This window comes from Astatotilapia calliptera, chromosome 3, assembly GCF_964374335.1.
Source record: "Astatotilapia calliptera chromosome 3, fAstCal68.1, whole genome shotgun sequence".
Classification (NCBI taxonomy): domain Eukaryota; kingdom Metazoa; phylum Chordata; class Actinopteri; order Cichliformes; family Cichlidae; genus Astatotilapia; species Astatotilapia calliptera.
In genome coordinates, this window is record NC_137424.1 from 61,462,202 (window position 1) to 61,477,258 (window position 15,057).

At 40.2% G+C, this 15,057-nt stretch overlaps 2 protein-coding genes across 2 annotated transcripts; one reads left to right on the plus strand and one right to left on the minus strand.

Moving 5' to 3' along the window:
* Nucleotides 1–7,043: 7,043 nt before the first annotated feature.
* On the minus strand, nt 7,044–14,553 carry LOC113029712 (type-2 ice-structuring protein-like). The gene is made up of 4 exons (XM_026180707.2): nt 14,429–14,553; nt 14,186–14,320; nt 13,984–14,092; nt 7,044–7,381 (listed from the first exon to the last, which is right to left on the minus strand). Exons 1-4 carry the CDS (start codon nt 14,486–14,488, stop codon nt 7,305–7,307), a joined length of 381 nt encoding a protein of 126 aa, XP_026036492.2. The 5' UTR covers nt 14,489–14,553; the 3' UTR covers nt 7,044–7,304.
* LOC145419360 (uncharacterized) lies at nt 7,602–12,230 on the plus strand. The gene is made up of 3 exons (XM_080290231.1): nt 7,602–7,737; nt 7,884–11,169; nt 12,114–12,230. Exons 2-3 carry the CDS (start codon nt 8,116–8,118, stop codon nt 12,228–12,230), a joined length of 3,171 nt encoding a protein of 1,056 aa, XP_080146357.1. The 5' UTR covers nt 7,602–7,737; nt 7,884–8,115.
* Nucleotides 14,554–15,057: the final 504 nt, after the last annotated feature.

Sequence of the window (15,057 nt, forward strand, 5' to 3'; positions counted from 1 at the left end):
ATTCCCCAGCAAAGTGGGTGATCTGTGACTTCTGTGCAACCAACTATCCCAGATTGCATTTTGTCCAAAACTCAAATGCACCATTGGTGGAGGATAGCGGCTAATACTATGAGTAAAGTTTGAAATATTACTGCTTCTGCAACACAAAATAAACATATTTTCAGGTGAGACTGTAGATGTGTAAATTTCAAATATCTGCTTGATTTATCAAGACATCACATATTTGCAAAATATGTCTTGTTTATCTCAGTGTTTTACTTGTTCCAGAACAGAACTTTAGCATCTCCTAGTGGTTAGCTTGGATAGTGTGGTCAAGTGATTTTTTTTCTGGGTTGCTGTCCTTTAGAGACACATGAGTAGGAGGAGGCATGAGGCCATTTTAGTACTGGCAATTGCACAGTGGCTGTATCCAGTTCACGGTCTGCAGCCTTAACGGTCCACAAGGGCCGCATACTCAAAGACTGCTGAGGCCTGAAGTGAGAGGCTTGTGAAATGGGACGGTCTAAACAACACGTTCTCACTCCCAACTCGTCAAACGTGTGACGCATGGTCAGGCTCCCTCTGCTTCACTTATCGACGCGCAGGGTACCCCCCTGGCGTAGAGAATTGACGTGCACGGTCCTCTCATTGAATACTATAGAGCTCCCTAAACGTTGCTTATTGACCACAAGAGATTGCCGCGGAAGAGCCTGTTGTCCGTATATTTATATATTTCCAAAATCACATTGTAGTGACGTATACAGAACACAATAAATTATATAATGTAAACAACTACCTGAGAAACAGCAGATACAGCAGATACATTAATTATAGGCTGTTACTTTTGTATCGTTTATTGCATTTATGGAGGGAGTGATGTATGCTGGGTAATGGCACAGCTGGCGACTGGGTGACTTTATTCACCCGCTTCGGCTGTTATCAGTCCATACAATGGGCGTTATTAGCACAAATCAGTCCCATAGATATGGGCCATCTCCTGCTAGATTGTTCAGAAGGTTGTTCTCATCCATCCAGATGGAGGATCACTAACAGGAGCATGGGAAGTAGTGATGGTAAATTTGATTCTTTTTACTGAATCGAGTTTTAATGAGTCACTCACCAAAGTGAATCGTGTTTTTTGAGTCATTTGATTCACTGAGTCAGTTGACCAGAGAGTGCAAAAAATTTACATTTTCACTCAAACTTAATTTGTTTCTCCTTTCATGTAAATCCCACTGCTAAGATGAATGATTCTAAAAAAAACAACTATTTTATAGAGCAAAAAAGAGCAAAAACATTTCTAAAATTAAGCAATTTCCTATCAAAATTGCTTAATAAACATTTATTTTGTTTATTTTTATTTTATTAGTATTTTCCTTAACTGTGTTAAATACATATTTTCTCATCTAAATGTCCACTGAGCTGTGAGCCAGGGGGCGGTAATGCGCCTTAACATTGGTGCCAACCAAGAAGAAGAAGAAGCTGTGAGCCAGGAGGGAGGGGGTGATGAGTGAGTGACTCGTTCGCTCGCTCTATGATTCAGCACAGGAGGGAGGGGGTGAGCGAGTCCTGAGTGATTTGCCTACGCTTATGATTCAACACAGGAAGGGTGAGTAGCTCAAATGTGTTGTTAGCATGTTAGCAGAGCAATGCTACTGTGAACCGAGGAGCTATTTTCTTGATGTGAGCTTCTACTCACATCTACACACAAACTTCTACTCTTCTACTTTACCCTTCTACTCAGGGTTTTTTCTTCCAGTTCAGAGCAGAAATGCTTTTGTTAAGAAACTGGCTGTTGTTTTTAATTATAAGCTAGATATATTTCTACTAAGCGAATTAGTTTGCTAATGCTGGGCAGACACTGCAATTTTTTTCAGTCGCGCGATTCAGCTCCTGCTCAAACTGTACTGTATGTTTTGGCATAAGAATATTTGTTGTGTTTGTTTGTTTTTAAATTCCCCACAAAAGGTATACATCAGCTCTCTCATTGGTTATCCTGAGTGACTGACAGAAAGATGCAGAGTACATAGTTGTACATAACTGTATGCAACACTGTCAGTTTAAACACTACTGCTGCATGTACTTTGGTTAAGGGAGGAGTGATTGTAAGAAGCCAGTAGTATGTTGTACTATGAAAAGATATAAATATGAATATAAACATTGTAAGTTTGATGGGGAACTGAATGAAATGTCAGTTACCGTGGGGTATGTTGTTATGGTGAGTACTGTGTGTATGTGTGTGTTTTTAGAAACAGCTCCGTGCTGTGATGATGATTAAGTTACAGTGAGTGCTAATGTAATTGCCACAGACTGTTGATTATAAATCATGCAGTTATGCAACACATAGTTTTGTTTTTGTTTCTGAGTGAGTTGGGGAGTATATCAAAAGCTTGAAGGCTTATTTAATTTTTTTTCTATATGCTAATACTTTCTACATTGTAGATGCATACTGAAAACATCAAATATATAAAGCAAGACATATAAAATTATGTAACAAAGAAAAAAAGTATAAATAACTCTGAATATGTCTTATATTTTAGATTCCTAAAGTAGCCACTTTTTGATTTGTTGAAAATGTGTCTGCTACACTGGCAGGGCTAGGGGCCAGGACTCTCCTCTTCGGGTTCTTGGGGGATGTTGCTAACTCCAGGTCCGATAACAGGCACCACACCCGGAGTAGATGTGCTCAGTGTGAGGTCTCGCAGCAAGCTATGAAATACGGTGCATTTCTCGGCTTTTAAAAAAACGCTACGCGTCGCCAGGTGTTTCATCAGATTCGAGGTGTTACCTCCTTTGCACAATGTCACCTTAAAGCACTTGTTGCAGGCTGCTGAGTTTGCATCTTTTGCTGTGAAGTACAGCCAGACTTTTGACCACCTTGGGCGTTTTTAATCTGTAGCTCAGCTCTAAAAGAACGTACGTACCTGTGCCCGCCTACTACGCTTGCAAAGGTAAAATGATTGGCTGGAATCCAAAGTGTATGACATCTCAGGAAAAAAAAGCACTGAAATGTGCACTGCTTTTCGGTCTGGTTACTACCGTTTATGTCAGAACCGGTACCCATCCCTACTTGTCAGAGTACATTTGTGGAATTGCTTGCCTTCTTAATCGGGTTGTACGGGTTGGGACCATCAGTTGTGTTGTGCAGAAGTCAGGTAGGTACGCAGCTGACAGCCCTATTTGACAACTGTTATAATTCATATTATACATCGAAACTGGCTCACACGAGCACCGCCTCAGCAAAGGAAGACCAAGCGTCACCTCTGCTGCTGAGGATAAGTTCAATCACAATCAGAATCTGATCAACTGGATTAATTCCAGCCATTTGCAATTAAATTGCATGCTTATCCAAATGAGCTAAACCATTGCATGATGGTGTTTAATCACCAAAACTGGAGAAGGGGTAGAGAGGGCATGGCCTAGGATATGAAACAGGAAATGACTGTTGTGTATTCCATTTACTGCAACAAAGAAACTGTATTCTGATTATCACCCATTTAAGCAGTAACTGTAACGGAATATAGTTACTCGTATTTTGTATCTTAAATACCTAACTCCATTACATGTATTTCGTTACTCCACAACAGAGATGGGCAGTAACACATTACAAGTAACGCGTTACTGTAATCTGATTACCTTTTTCAAGTAACAAGTGAAGTAAGGGAATACTATTGCAAAAAAGGTAATTAGATTACTGTTTCTTTCCCATAAGCACACTGCATTACTGCGTTACTAAAACCATGATTTTTTTTTTTTTGCGAGTGTGCCTCGTGACAATAACGTAAGCGAGTGCGACGTTCGTGACAACAGCTGTGTGCAGATCAACAATGGATAATATATCGAGTGCGGGAGAGAGTATGAGCATGCAGCGTTTAACCCTTTAAGACCTACCATAGAACCAAGTCCGCCAGAGCTTATATTATATTTTTACATGCTGTGGAGCCATTTTTGGGAGCATTTCAAATTGCTATACATCAATACAACCATTATAGCCCAAACTTTAATAATATGTCTGCATTAGGTGCATAGTAATTACATAAATTGCAAAAAAGTGCAATAAAATACAAAAATTTTTTAAATCGTTTTTGTTTTTTTAACATATATTTCTAGTTAGAGAAATTTAAGAGGCTTATCCCTCAAAACTGTAAATACAAAAAAGTTGCACAAACTAGTTTCCCACCACAGGAAATTTATTTTGAGTGTCTTCATAGTTTTATTTTTGAAATACACCAATTTTTATACACTGCAGGAAAAACGAAAATAAATATTATAGTGCAAATTTGCAAAATAACAGCATATGCATCAAAATAAACTATTTCCAGCAGTGCAATATGAGTCCTAAGCATCCCAGAAACGACACAGAAAGTCATAAACTCAAACATAACTTTTTAAAACACAAGTATAGGCTCATAAGGCCCCGATCGTAAAAAACTACATTTCCGCAAAATGACGTCACTTCCGGTTTCGGGCAGGTCATGCGGTCATGTGATAGTTCGCGCTGATGGACGTAGGAAGTGTTACAAACAGCTGATCGGATCGGCGAAGCGTGTTTCTGGAATATCATGTTTTTGTTGCTGCAAGTGATTTTTATGCAGTTTTTGCAAAGCTATATGTGGAAGGAAACCGTGACCTAGGACAAGCTAATGGCATAAGATGTAAGTACAACTCCTCCGGTTTCATATGCAAAAAAAATGATTGCGCTAGCTCACGTGGTTGCAGAGCTACCGGGATTTTAAAATAGTTACGCAAAACAAAGCGTGCCCGCTCCGATCGGCTGTAAAGGGTTAAAGCGTGGAAGTACTGACCTTACCTTTGACTCCGTAAAAGGTGACAAAAACATTAGTGTCCGCTGTTCACTGCGTGGGAAGAAAACTTCTTTTTACAGCGAAAAAAACCCCCTAAACTTCCGAGCAAGCACCGAGAACGCTATGACGTAATGGGAAATCCACAGAGAAACTCGCGGATTCTTCCACCGACTGCTGCGACACACCTGCACCAGGGCAAACATTCGCCTGCTTTACAGGTGAAAATAGAGCAACAGGACCGCTGAGTAATTCATTTTATTTATTTTCTACTGTGTTTTACTTGCATCTATTTGAAAGACTGAGTGTAAACACAAAAAATATTTTATGTGCTGTAATGTGCAGAAAATAGGTTTAAATGTTAAACAAATTTTCTCCAGTCAGAGAATGTTGCATATAATTTGATTTTTGCTTGATGCATAAAGTTAAAAGATTAAAACTAATAAAACAAGTTTTAAAAAGAAACTTTTCCATTTGATTACATTTTGTATGATGGATTATGCAGAAAAAGTAGAATTGGGCTGAAAGATCTATCACTTTATCACTTATTCAGGTTGTAAATCATGTTTTTAAAAGTAACTAAGTAATTAATTACTTTTGAAAATAAGCAATGAGTAAAGTAATGGGATTCCTTTTTTGGGGAGTAATCAGTAATTAGTTACCGATTACTTCATGGCCAATGGTCAAGTAACTTGACCAACACTGCTCCCCAACACTGCCGTGGTGTTCACCTGGCATAGAATTTCCCTCAATACCAGCTCCATAACTAAGAAGGTCCAACAGCATCTAAAAAATTCCTGTGGAAGCTGAGAACAGTCCATCTATTCGGGATGGCTATTCGGGGCCTGAACCAGGTGTAGGACTGGACTCTCTCAAACACGTCACTATAAGACTGGACTCTCACACACGTCACCACACGCATCACCACACATTTCCTATAATCCCTATAATTCCTATAATTTATAATCCTTATCTTTATAATCTCTTCTGCTTTTTGCACATTCTTTACTGTAAATTCCTAAGTTAATTTGTAAATTTTTGTAGTAAACTGTAAATTGTAAATATTGTAAAACTTTTCTTCTGTCATTTAATGGTCGGGCATTGTACAGCTACAAGCATTTCACCCCCATGTCATACTGTGTATGGTTGTGTGTGTGTGACAAATAAAATTTGAATTTGATCTCCCTCCATTCTTTCTCACCACCTTCTACAGAGGGACTATTGAGAGCGTCTTGAGCCGTTGCATCACTGTCTAGTAGGGTAACCACACCATATCGTTTAGCAATACCCTACAAAGGATAGTGAGAACGGATTATTGGAGCCTCTCTTCCCTCCATGACAGACATTTATCACACTTTAAATAAACTAATTTTCAGTGGTGCAGTTACTCAAAGTATAATTTGGGAAGTTTCCAGTATCACCATCAGGTGTCACTATGACAATATTGGTCACAGGGAAAGGTCAGCAGTTTTCAGTCCTTGATAACTCAAGATTTAACTGAGAGATAGAAAACAAAAACAACATGAGCAGTGACGACAGGACTGGACTTGGTGGCGATTATGACTCATTTTATAAAGCACATGTAAAGCATAGGAGGGTAATATAAATATTAGAGTGCATAGCCACAAAAACTCTCTTTCCATGTGCTACCATAAAAATGATGTTTCACAAGAGCAATGAATTACATTATAGCTGGAATCGTTTTATTTGAGTCAGTTCTGATGGACATTTTTTTTTTTTTTTACATTCGAAAGAGTAGTTTTTCCTCTTCACTACCACTCCCGCAAGCCTTACTCTAAAAACTATCCATTCGCTTCCACTTGGGGGTGATCATGGCTCAAGAGTTGGGAGTTCGCCTTGTAATCGGAAGGTTGCCGGTTCGAAGCCCCAGCTCGGACAGTCCGTGGGCAAGACACTTCACCCGTTGCCTACTGGTGGTGGTCAGAGGGCCCGGTGGCGCCAGTGTTGGCAGCTTCCCCTCTGTCAGTGCGCCCCAGGGTGGCTGTGGCTACAATGTAGCTTGCCATCACCAGTGTGTGAATGTGTGTGTGAATGGGTGGATGACTGGTTGTGTAAAGCGCTTTAGGGTCCTTAGGGACTAGTAAAGCACTATATAAATACAGGCCATTTATCCTTTTCAGGGTCGCAGGGGGCGCTGGAGCCTATCCCAGCTGTATAGGTGTACACTAAAAATTACTTACTTCATGTTGTGCTTTGAATATAGTAGAACTATAGCTGTAACATGGAGCAACAGACCACCAGTTTCTTTCAATGCTTTAGTGTTTTAATTTACATAAGAATATGAAATACAGTCCACTTTCCAAAACAAATGTGTACATTGTGTGAAAGCATTCTTTTATTTTTAAAGCCTTTCCAAACATAAAATCCTTCTGCAGTTTATTGTATGTGTCGTTTGATCCCTTATGCTGTAGCAACAGAACAGAAATACCAAGAAAGACTCAATAGCTGAAAAACACGTCAGTGTTTTTACTGATGAAGTGTAGGTTTGCATTAGTGATGAGATCACATGATAAGGCTACCACAGATAGATGGGAGCTTAGTCTCACACTTCATGTCATCCAAGCATCCTGCCTTTCCTTCTGCAAGAAACACACAAAAAAAAAAACAGGAATCAGTCTCAAACAGTGACACTATGACTCAACGATCCTCTTTCATCAAAATTTGTAAAATGTAAAACTGAAAATAATTAAATCAGAAGCGAGCCTGTAGCGGCGGATGTGTAAAGCTGGCCCACATTCACGTAATGTAACGTTTGTGCTTTTGTTTTGGTAACTTCCTGTGGGACCGGAAGTGAATGTTTTAACGGTAAACGGCTTGATGTGCAAAAAAGACGGAAGAAAACGGAAAACTAATACTAACGGAGAAAAGGGAGAGAAGATTATAGTTAAATTGTACGAAGACAAATGGTTCTAGCTACAGTCGACAGGGGAACAAGGTTTGTAATGTATAAGATTTAATTTGAGCAAGTTGAAATGCATAATATGTATTATATAGTTTAATAGATAACGGTTAGACCAGCGTAATGAGCGGTTAAGATGCTGTACATGAATAATATGGTAATTGTTTCATTTGTTTGTCTAGCTCTTACGTTGGTTCGTTGTCTGATACACGGCAAGGAATAATAAAGGTCATTCAACAACCATCAGTTCTGGCCTTCTCAGTTCGACTGGATGCTTCAGTAAGAGCTTGACCGCCGCCATTTTGCTACACCACGAGGGCTCAAGGTTTAACGGCAATTCCCACAACGTCCAGCAGATGGCAGAAGCAGGTCAGAGAATAAAACGGTGAAAGGCTTAAGGAAAATAAAGTTAAAATGGAGGATCTAGAAGAAGACATTAATGAACAGTTTGCAAACAAAGAACAAATATTAAATGAGCCACAAGACAAAGCTCAAAGTAACTCTGCGATTCCAAGGCGTTCAGAAAGAGCCAAGGTGCCAACCGAAAAAATGCTAACTCATCAGAAAGAAGACATAAGTAAAAAAGAAAAAAGACTATTAACTCTTTATGAACAATGGAAAATACGAGTGCGAGAAACAAGAGAAAGATTAAAGTTGGACATTTCAGAGAAAGAAATGGCAGATCTTGCAGATGATGTAGAGCAAAGAAAAGATGAACTGCTAAAGTTGTACACTGAAATGAGAAGTCACATTGCACCTTCATCAGACATACGAAGAAAAACCGATGCATGTGAAGCAGTTACTCATGACATCGTGAAAGTCATCCTGGAAAGAATAAGCGGTGTAGATGGAGATTTTGATGGAGAATATGAAAGAAAACGTCTACGCAGACTATTAGAACATGATTATGCCCAATCCATCTATGGTTCAACTGCAGCATCGAAACGTAGCCAACTGTCTTCAGCCTCACATCTTGCTTCAAAACGAGCAGAGGCAGCAGCAGAACTAGCAGCAAAGGAGGCAGAGTACAAGATTGTACAAGAGGAACAAAGACAGAAGGAAAAGATAAAGGCTCTAGAAGAGGAGCATAAGAAACAAATGGCAGTTCAAACATCAGAGTTGGAACGCCTGAAAGCCGAAAGGGAGGTGGAAGCCGCTCGCGCCAGGTTGGACGCCTACAACAGAGAGTTGTCACAACTTGATGATGCATATTCAGTTAAGATGGAAAAGGTGAACCCAGAGCACACACCCAAACACACTGTACCATCATACTCCATACCGGCGCCAACAACCCCTCCTAGTGTCAGCCAGCTTGCACAGGCGGTACAAGACAGCATAAGAATAAATAGACTCCCCACGCCAGAACCAACGATGTTTAGTGGTGAGCCAATAAAATTTTTTGAATGGAAATCCACTTTCATGTCACTTATTGAACAAACTGGCATGTCAGCAGCAGATAAACTGTACTATCTGAAAAGGTATGTAACTGGCTCAGCTCGCAAGTGCCTTGAAGGGACTTTCTTCAGAAATGATGAAGAAGCGTATAACGATGCTTGGGCAAAGTTAAACCAAAGGTATGGCCAGCCTTTCGTGCTACAAAGGGCATTTAGAGAGAAGTTATCTAGTTGGCCTAAAATACAGTCGAGAGATGCTGATGGGCTAAGGAACTTTGCTGATTTTGTGAATGCATGCACACTTGCTATGCCTCACGTGAAAGGACTGCAAATACTCAATGACTGTGAAGAAAATCAGAAACTGTTGCATAAATTGCCAGACTGGATAAACACAAGATGGAACAGGCATGTAACAAAGACACTCATGGACGGTGGTGAATTCCCCAGCTTCAGTGAATTTGCCTCCTTTCTCTCACTTGAAGCAGAAGTAGCATGCAACCCAGTCACTTCCATACATGCACTTCGCTCCACGGAAATAAATGATGACAAAAGAAACACAAGAGAAGTCAAAAGAAACAAGGCAAGTGTATTCAACATTAACACAACTGAACGAGATGCAAAGACTAAAATATACAACAGTTCTTCATGCACACTGTGCCAAGAGTCGCATCCACTTATAAAGTGCCCAAAGTTTCTGCAAATGACCCTGGAAATGAAAAAGAAACATGTAAAGGATAATAAACATTGTTATGGTTGTTTAAAGCAAGGTCATAGTGCCAAGGACTGCAAACGGCGTCTCACTTGTGAAACCTGCTCTAAGAGACACCCGACCTGTCTTCACGATGAGAACTACAGCATCAGTCTGCAAAGAGAAAAGCAAGCTCAAGTGAGTATAGACATCGCAACACAAGGGAACTCACCTGAAAGTGCAACAGCCATAGCGTTAAATGTCGCTAGAGCAGAACACACAGTCAGCACCTCCATGATAGTCCCAGTATGGGTCTCAACGGCTGCTAATCCACAAAGGGAAAAACTAGTCTATGCGCTACTAGACACGCAGAGTGACACTGTTTTTATAGATCAGGATGTAACACAGAAACTGCAAGCAAATGTGTGCCCTGTAAAACTCAGACTTACCACAATGATGGGTAAAAATGCAGTAGTAAGCAGCGGAAAGGTGTGTGATCTTCTAGTGAGAGGTTACAATTCAGCAACAGTGCTAAGGCTCCCGACTGCTTACACAAAGGACTACATACCTGCAAATAGAGAACACATACCAACATGTGACACGGCAAAACTGTGGAGTCATTTGTCGTCCATTGCAGATGAGATCCCACCGCTCCTCAGTTGTGAGGTGAGTCTCCTGATAGGTTATACTTGTCCCCAAGCTCTGGCGCCTAGACAAGTACTCTTAGGTAAAGACAATGAGCCATATGCCATCCAAACTGATTTAGGATGGAGCATCGTTGGCAACTCAGCGCCATGCAATGCATCAGAGACAACAAGGAGTCTCTGTCACAGAATAATTGTTAAAGAAATGCCTCCATGTACTCCCGCAGATGCAATACGTGCACTAGAAAGGGACTTTAAAGAAAACGAAAATAACAAAAAGACGGTGTCTCAAGACGACCTTAGGTTTCTTGAGAAACTTGAACAAGGCATAACACAAGCAGAAAAGGGACATTATGAAATGCCATTGCCATTTAAAGAAAGGCTACAAATGCCAGATAACAGACAACTCGCCGAGAGCAGACTCAATCAGCTCAAATGTAAACCAATGCGTGATGAAAAATACAAAAGAGACTATGTCACATACATGAATGACATTATACAAAGGGGTGATGCCAAAGAGATTGATGATAATGGACCTGAAGGCGAGACACAAAACAATACTACACCACAGCAATGGTTCTATGTACCGACGAGTGAAAACCCCGCTGACATAACATCAAGGAGCACATCAGTAGCGGAACTGCTATCATCAAACTGGCTCACAGGCCCTCAGTTCTTATGGGAAAAGAAGTTAAACCTTCCAACTAAAGAGTCTATTGAACTTTTGGTGGGAGATCCGGAGGTGAGAAAAGTGCAAACACTCAACAGCCAAACTACAGAACACAGGAGTCTCTGTGACCGTCTCACAAGGTTCTCATCCTGGTCACACGCTGTCAGTGCCATAGCACGTCTCAAACGTTTCCTACTCAGAGACAAATCAAAGTCACTCAGCACTGTAACTGAAAGACAAAACGCTGAAATGGTGATTATCAAAAACCTACAAGGACTAACATTTTCAGATGAGATAAAGACATTAAGCAAAGGAAAGGCACTACATGAGAGCAACAAAATGTACAACTTGGATCCTTTCTTGGACGAAGACAATGTGCTCAAGGTGGGAGGAAGGCTACAACACTCATCGCTTCCTAACACATTCAAACATCCAACTGTCATTCCAAGAGACCATCATACTACAAAACTCATAATCGCTCACTGTCACGAAAGAATAAATCATCAAGGAAAGAGCTTCACAATGAACGAAATACGGTCCAGCGGTTATTGGATTCCCAAGCTAAGTCAAACAGTATCAGACTACATCCGTCAGTGTGTGACATGTCGGAGACTAAGGAGAGCTGTGGAAGGACAAAAAATGAAAGATCTCCCCACAGAAAGAGTCGAGCATTCTCCGCCTTTCACATATTGTGGTATGGATGTTTTCGGCCCGTTCCTAACCAAACAAGCAAGAAAAGAAAACAAAAGGTACGCTCTCCTTTTCACTTGTTTCTATTTACGAGCAGTACACGTAGAAATGTTAGAAGACCTGACTACGGACGCTTTCATTAATGGACTAAGGTGCTTTATAGCTCTGAGAGGCTCTGTCAGACAAATAAAATGTGATCGAGGTACTAACTTTGTAGGTGCCAAAAATGAACTGTGTGCAGCACTGAATGAAATAGACACTGAAAAACTGACAATCTTTCTATCTGAAAAACAATGTGATTTTGTGTTTAACACACCCCATGCTAGCCACGCAGGTGGAGTATGGGAACGACAAATTCGGACTGTGAGAAACGTCCTCAACGCCACACTTGCTCTCGCAAAGAGACGACTCACCGATTCATCACTCAGAACCTTTCTCTATGAAGCAGCTGCAATAGTAAACAGCCGCCCGTTGACGACAGACAATCTCAATGATCCAAACTGTTTGAAACCAATAACTCCAAATCATCTCCTAACTATGAAGACCACAACAGCCTTGCCTCCTCCAGGACAGTTTGTTAAAGAGGATCTGTACGCCCGGAAGCAATGGCGTCAGGTGCAATACCTAACGGAGCAATTTTGGAGCAGATGGAAGGGAGAATATCTGCACAACATCAGGGTCCGGCAGAGATGGCATGCTGCTAAAAGGAATATGCAAGTAGGTGACATAGTAATGGACAAGGAAGAGATACTGCCACGATCCCAATGGAGACTTGGTAGGGTTGTGGACACCATAACAGACGAAGATGGACTTGTGAGAAAGGTCAAAGTAACCTTTGCAGACAGAAACCTTAGTAAAAAGGGTGAACGTTTGCATAAGATGTCTACAGTGGAACGCCCAGTTCATAAGTTGGTTCTACTGCTGGAAAGTTGTGAAAAACAAGATGCACTAAGCAGTTAAAATGCGATGAGAATTTGTTGTTGCATATACAAAGGTATTATCATTGTTAAGTTACCTGTTTAGAAATTATTTGTGTTTTATTTGTTTGTAACAGCAAATAATTTGGTGGGAGTGTAGCGGCGGATGTGTAAAGCTGGCCCACATTCACGTAATGTAACGTTTGTGCTTTTGTTTTGGTAACTTCCTGTGGGACCGGAAGTGAATGTTTTAACGGTAAACGGCTTGATGTGCAAAAAAGACGGAAGAAAACGGAAAACTAATACTAACGGAGAAAAGGGAGAGAAGATTATAGTTAAATTGTACGAAGACAAATGGTTCTAGCTACAGTCGACAGGGGAACAAGGTTTGTAATGTATAAGATTTAATTTGAGCAAGTTGAAATGCATAATATGTATTATATAGTTTAATAGATAACGGTTAGACCAGCGTAATGAGCGGTTAAGATGCTGTACATGAATAATATGGTAATTGTTTCATTTGTTTGTCTATCTCTTACGTTGGTTCGTTGTCTGATACACGGCAAGGAATAATAAAGGTCATTCAACAACCATCAGTTCTGGCCTTCTCAGTTCGACTGGATGCTACAGAGCCCATTTAAGCTGTACTGATGTGTAACCAATGTGTAATCCAAATTGTCACTAGGTGTGAATGTGCGAATGGTTGTCTGTCCCTGTGTGTTGGCCCTGTGACAGACTGGCGACCTGTCCAGGTTGTATGTAACACTTCATCAGTAGAAAACTGGCAGACGCTACAGGAGTGTGAAAGCAACGACAACCCGACTAAAGAACAGCTTCTATCCACAGGCCAGCAGTCTACTGAATCACTGACTAGTTGTTGTGATTATCTTTGACCTGAAAAATTGCTATTTTGTAGATACACAATCAATACAATACAACTTCATACAATATAAACATGTTAATATTGCATACTCTGTAAATATCACCACTGTGACAGTGTTGCAACTACTTGCACTTTATGCTAAATTCCGTCTACACCCACAGATAAGCTACAAAGCTCTTGCTTTACTTTATTATCTTCTGTGCTATGTTCTACGCTCAGAGTTAAGTTTACTCTTTATTTTAGTTAGTTGATTATTTAGTTGTGTGAAGGGAGCCTGCAAAGTAAGAATTTCATTGCTCTGCATCACCACTTGTGTTTTGCAGTGTATATGACAATAAACTTCTTGAATCTAGCAGTTTTTTTTCTTTTTTTTGATGGGGTTGGGGGTAGACTTACCACCAAAAGTTATCTGCAAACAGTGGTGCTTATGTTTAGCTTCCTGTCCTCTGCAAAACTCAGCAAAAGCAGACACGCCCATATAATCACTCCAGGACCAGGAAGGATTCTGTTAAAGCAAAATTTAAAAAAAAAAATTTGCTAATTCATATTAATTAAAAATGCAATTGTTTCATAAACTGCTAGACACCATACTATTTACCGCTGGAGTATTATGGCCTCCAACCCAAAACTGTCCATAGCCACGTCCAGCACGTTGCACCTCCTTTTGAATCTCGTAAGCTTGACTGGCACTATACACAGATGCAAGCTGTCCTCCACGAGACTGACAGTTTCTCTACAGCGTAGACAAACAGACAGAATTAAGTGACCAAGAAATTTTACATCATTAATGTACTCCAAGCTTTCATAGTATACTTAGTGTAAAAATCAATATCTTTGTTACTTGAGCCTCAGCCCAAGTCATGTATCTTGGAACAAAGAGGAGGCACTGTTGACTGTGCATACTCCATCCATCAGGGCAAAATATGCCTATTCACAGGGGGGGAAACAAGAAAAGAGGTCATACATACTCATAACACACAAAGAAAGAAAAGCAAATATAAATTTAGTATGAAAAATGAACCGGGGCTTTTACTGGCACATAAACGCCCTTATCCTGTGTCAATGAACTGCCGGAAGATCACATGATTTTTCTCCAGCACAAGCAAAGTTCAGTTTATAATGTTCATGTTTATTCAAGGATTTATCAGTAAAGAAATGTGATAGATTTGTGTTTGAATATGAGACATGACCCAGCACCAGCCCTACCATTCACAAAGAGGCTTTATTATTTAATCCTGTGATGTCTGTAACTCTTTGTTAAAAAAGCAGCAGTTAGACACCCTGCTTGTCTGTTTACTTTATCTTTGACCTTTTCCTCCAACTCCATTCTCTTAAATGTTTTCTCTCTCTTTTCAAATTCAAATTCAAATTTATTCAAATTTTATTTGTCACGTACACAGTCATACACAGTACGATATGTAGTGAAATGCTTGGACAACTGCTCGTGACCTAAAGAAAACAAAAAAAGGA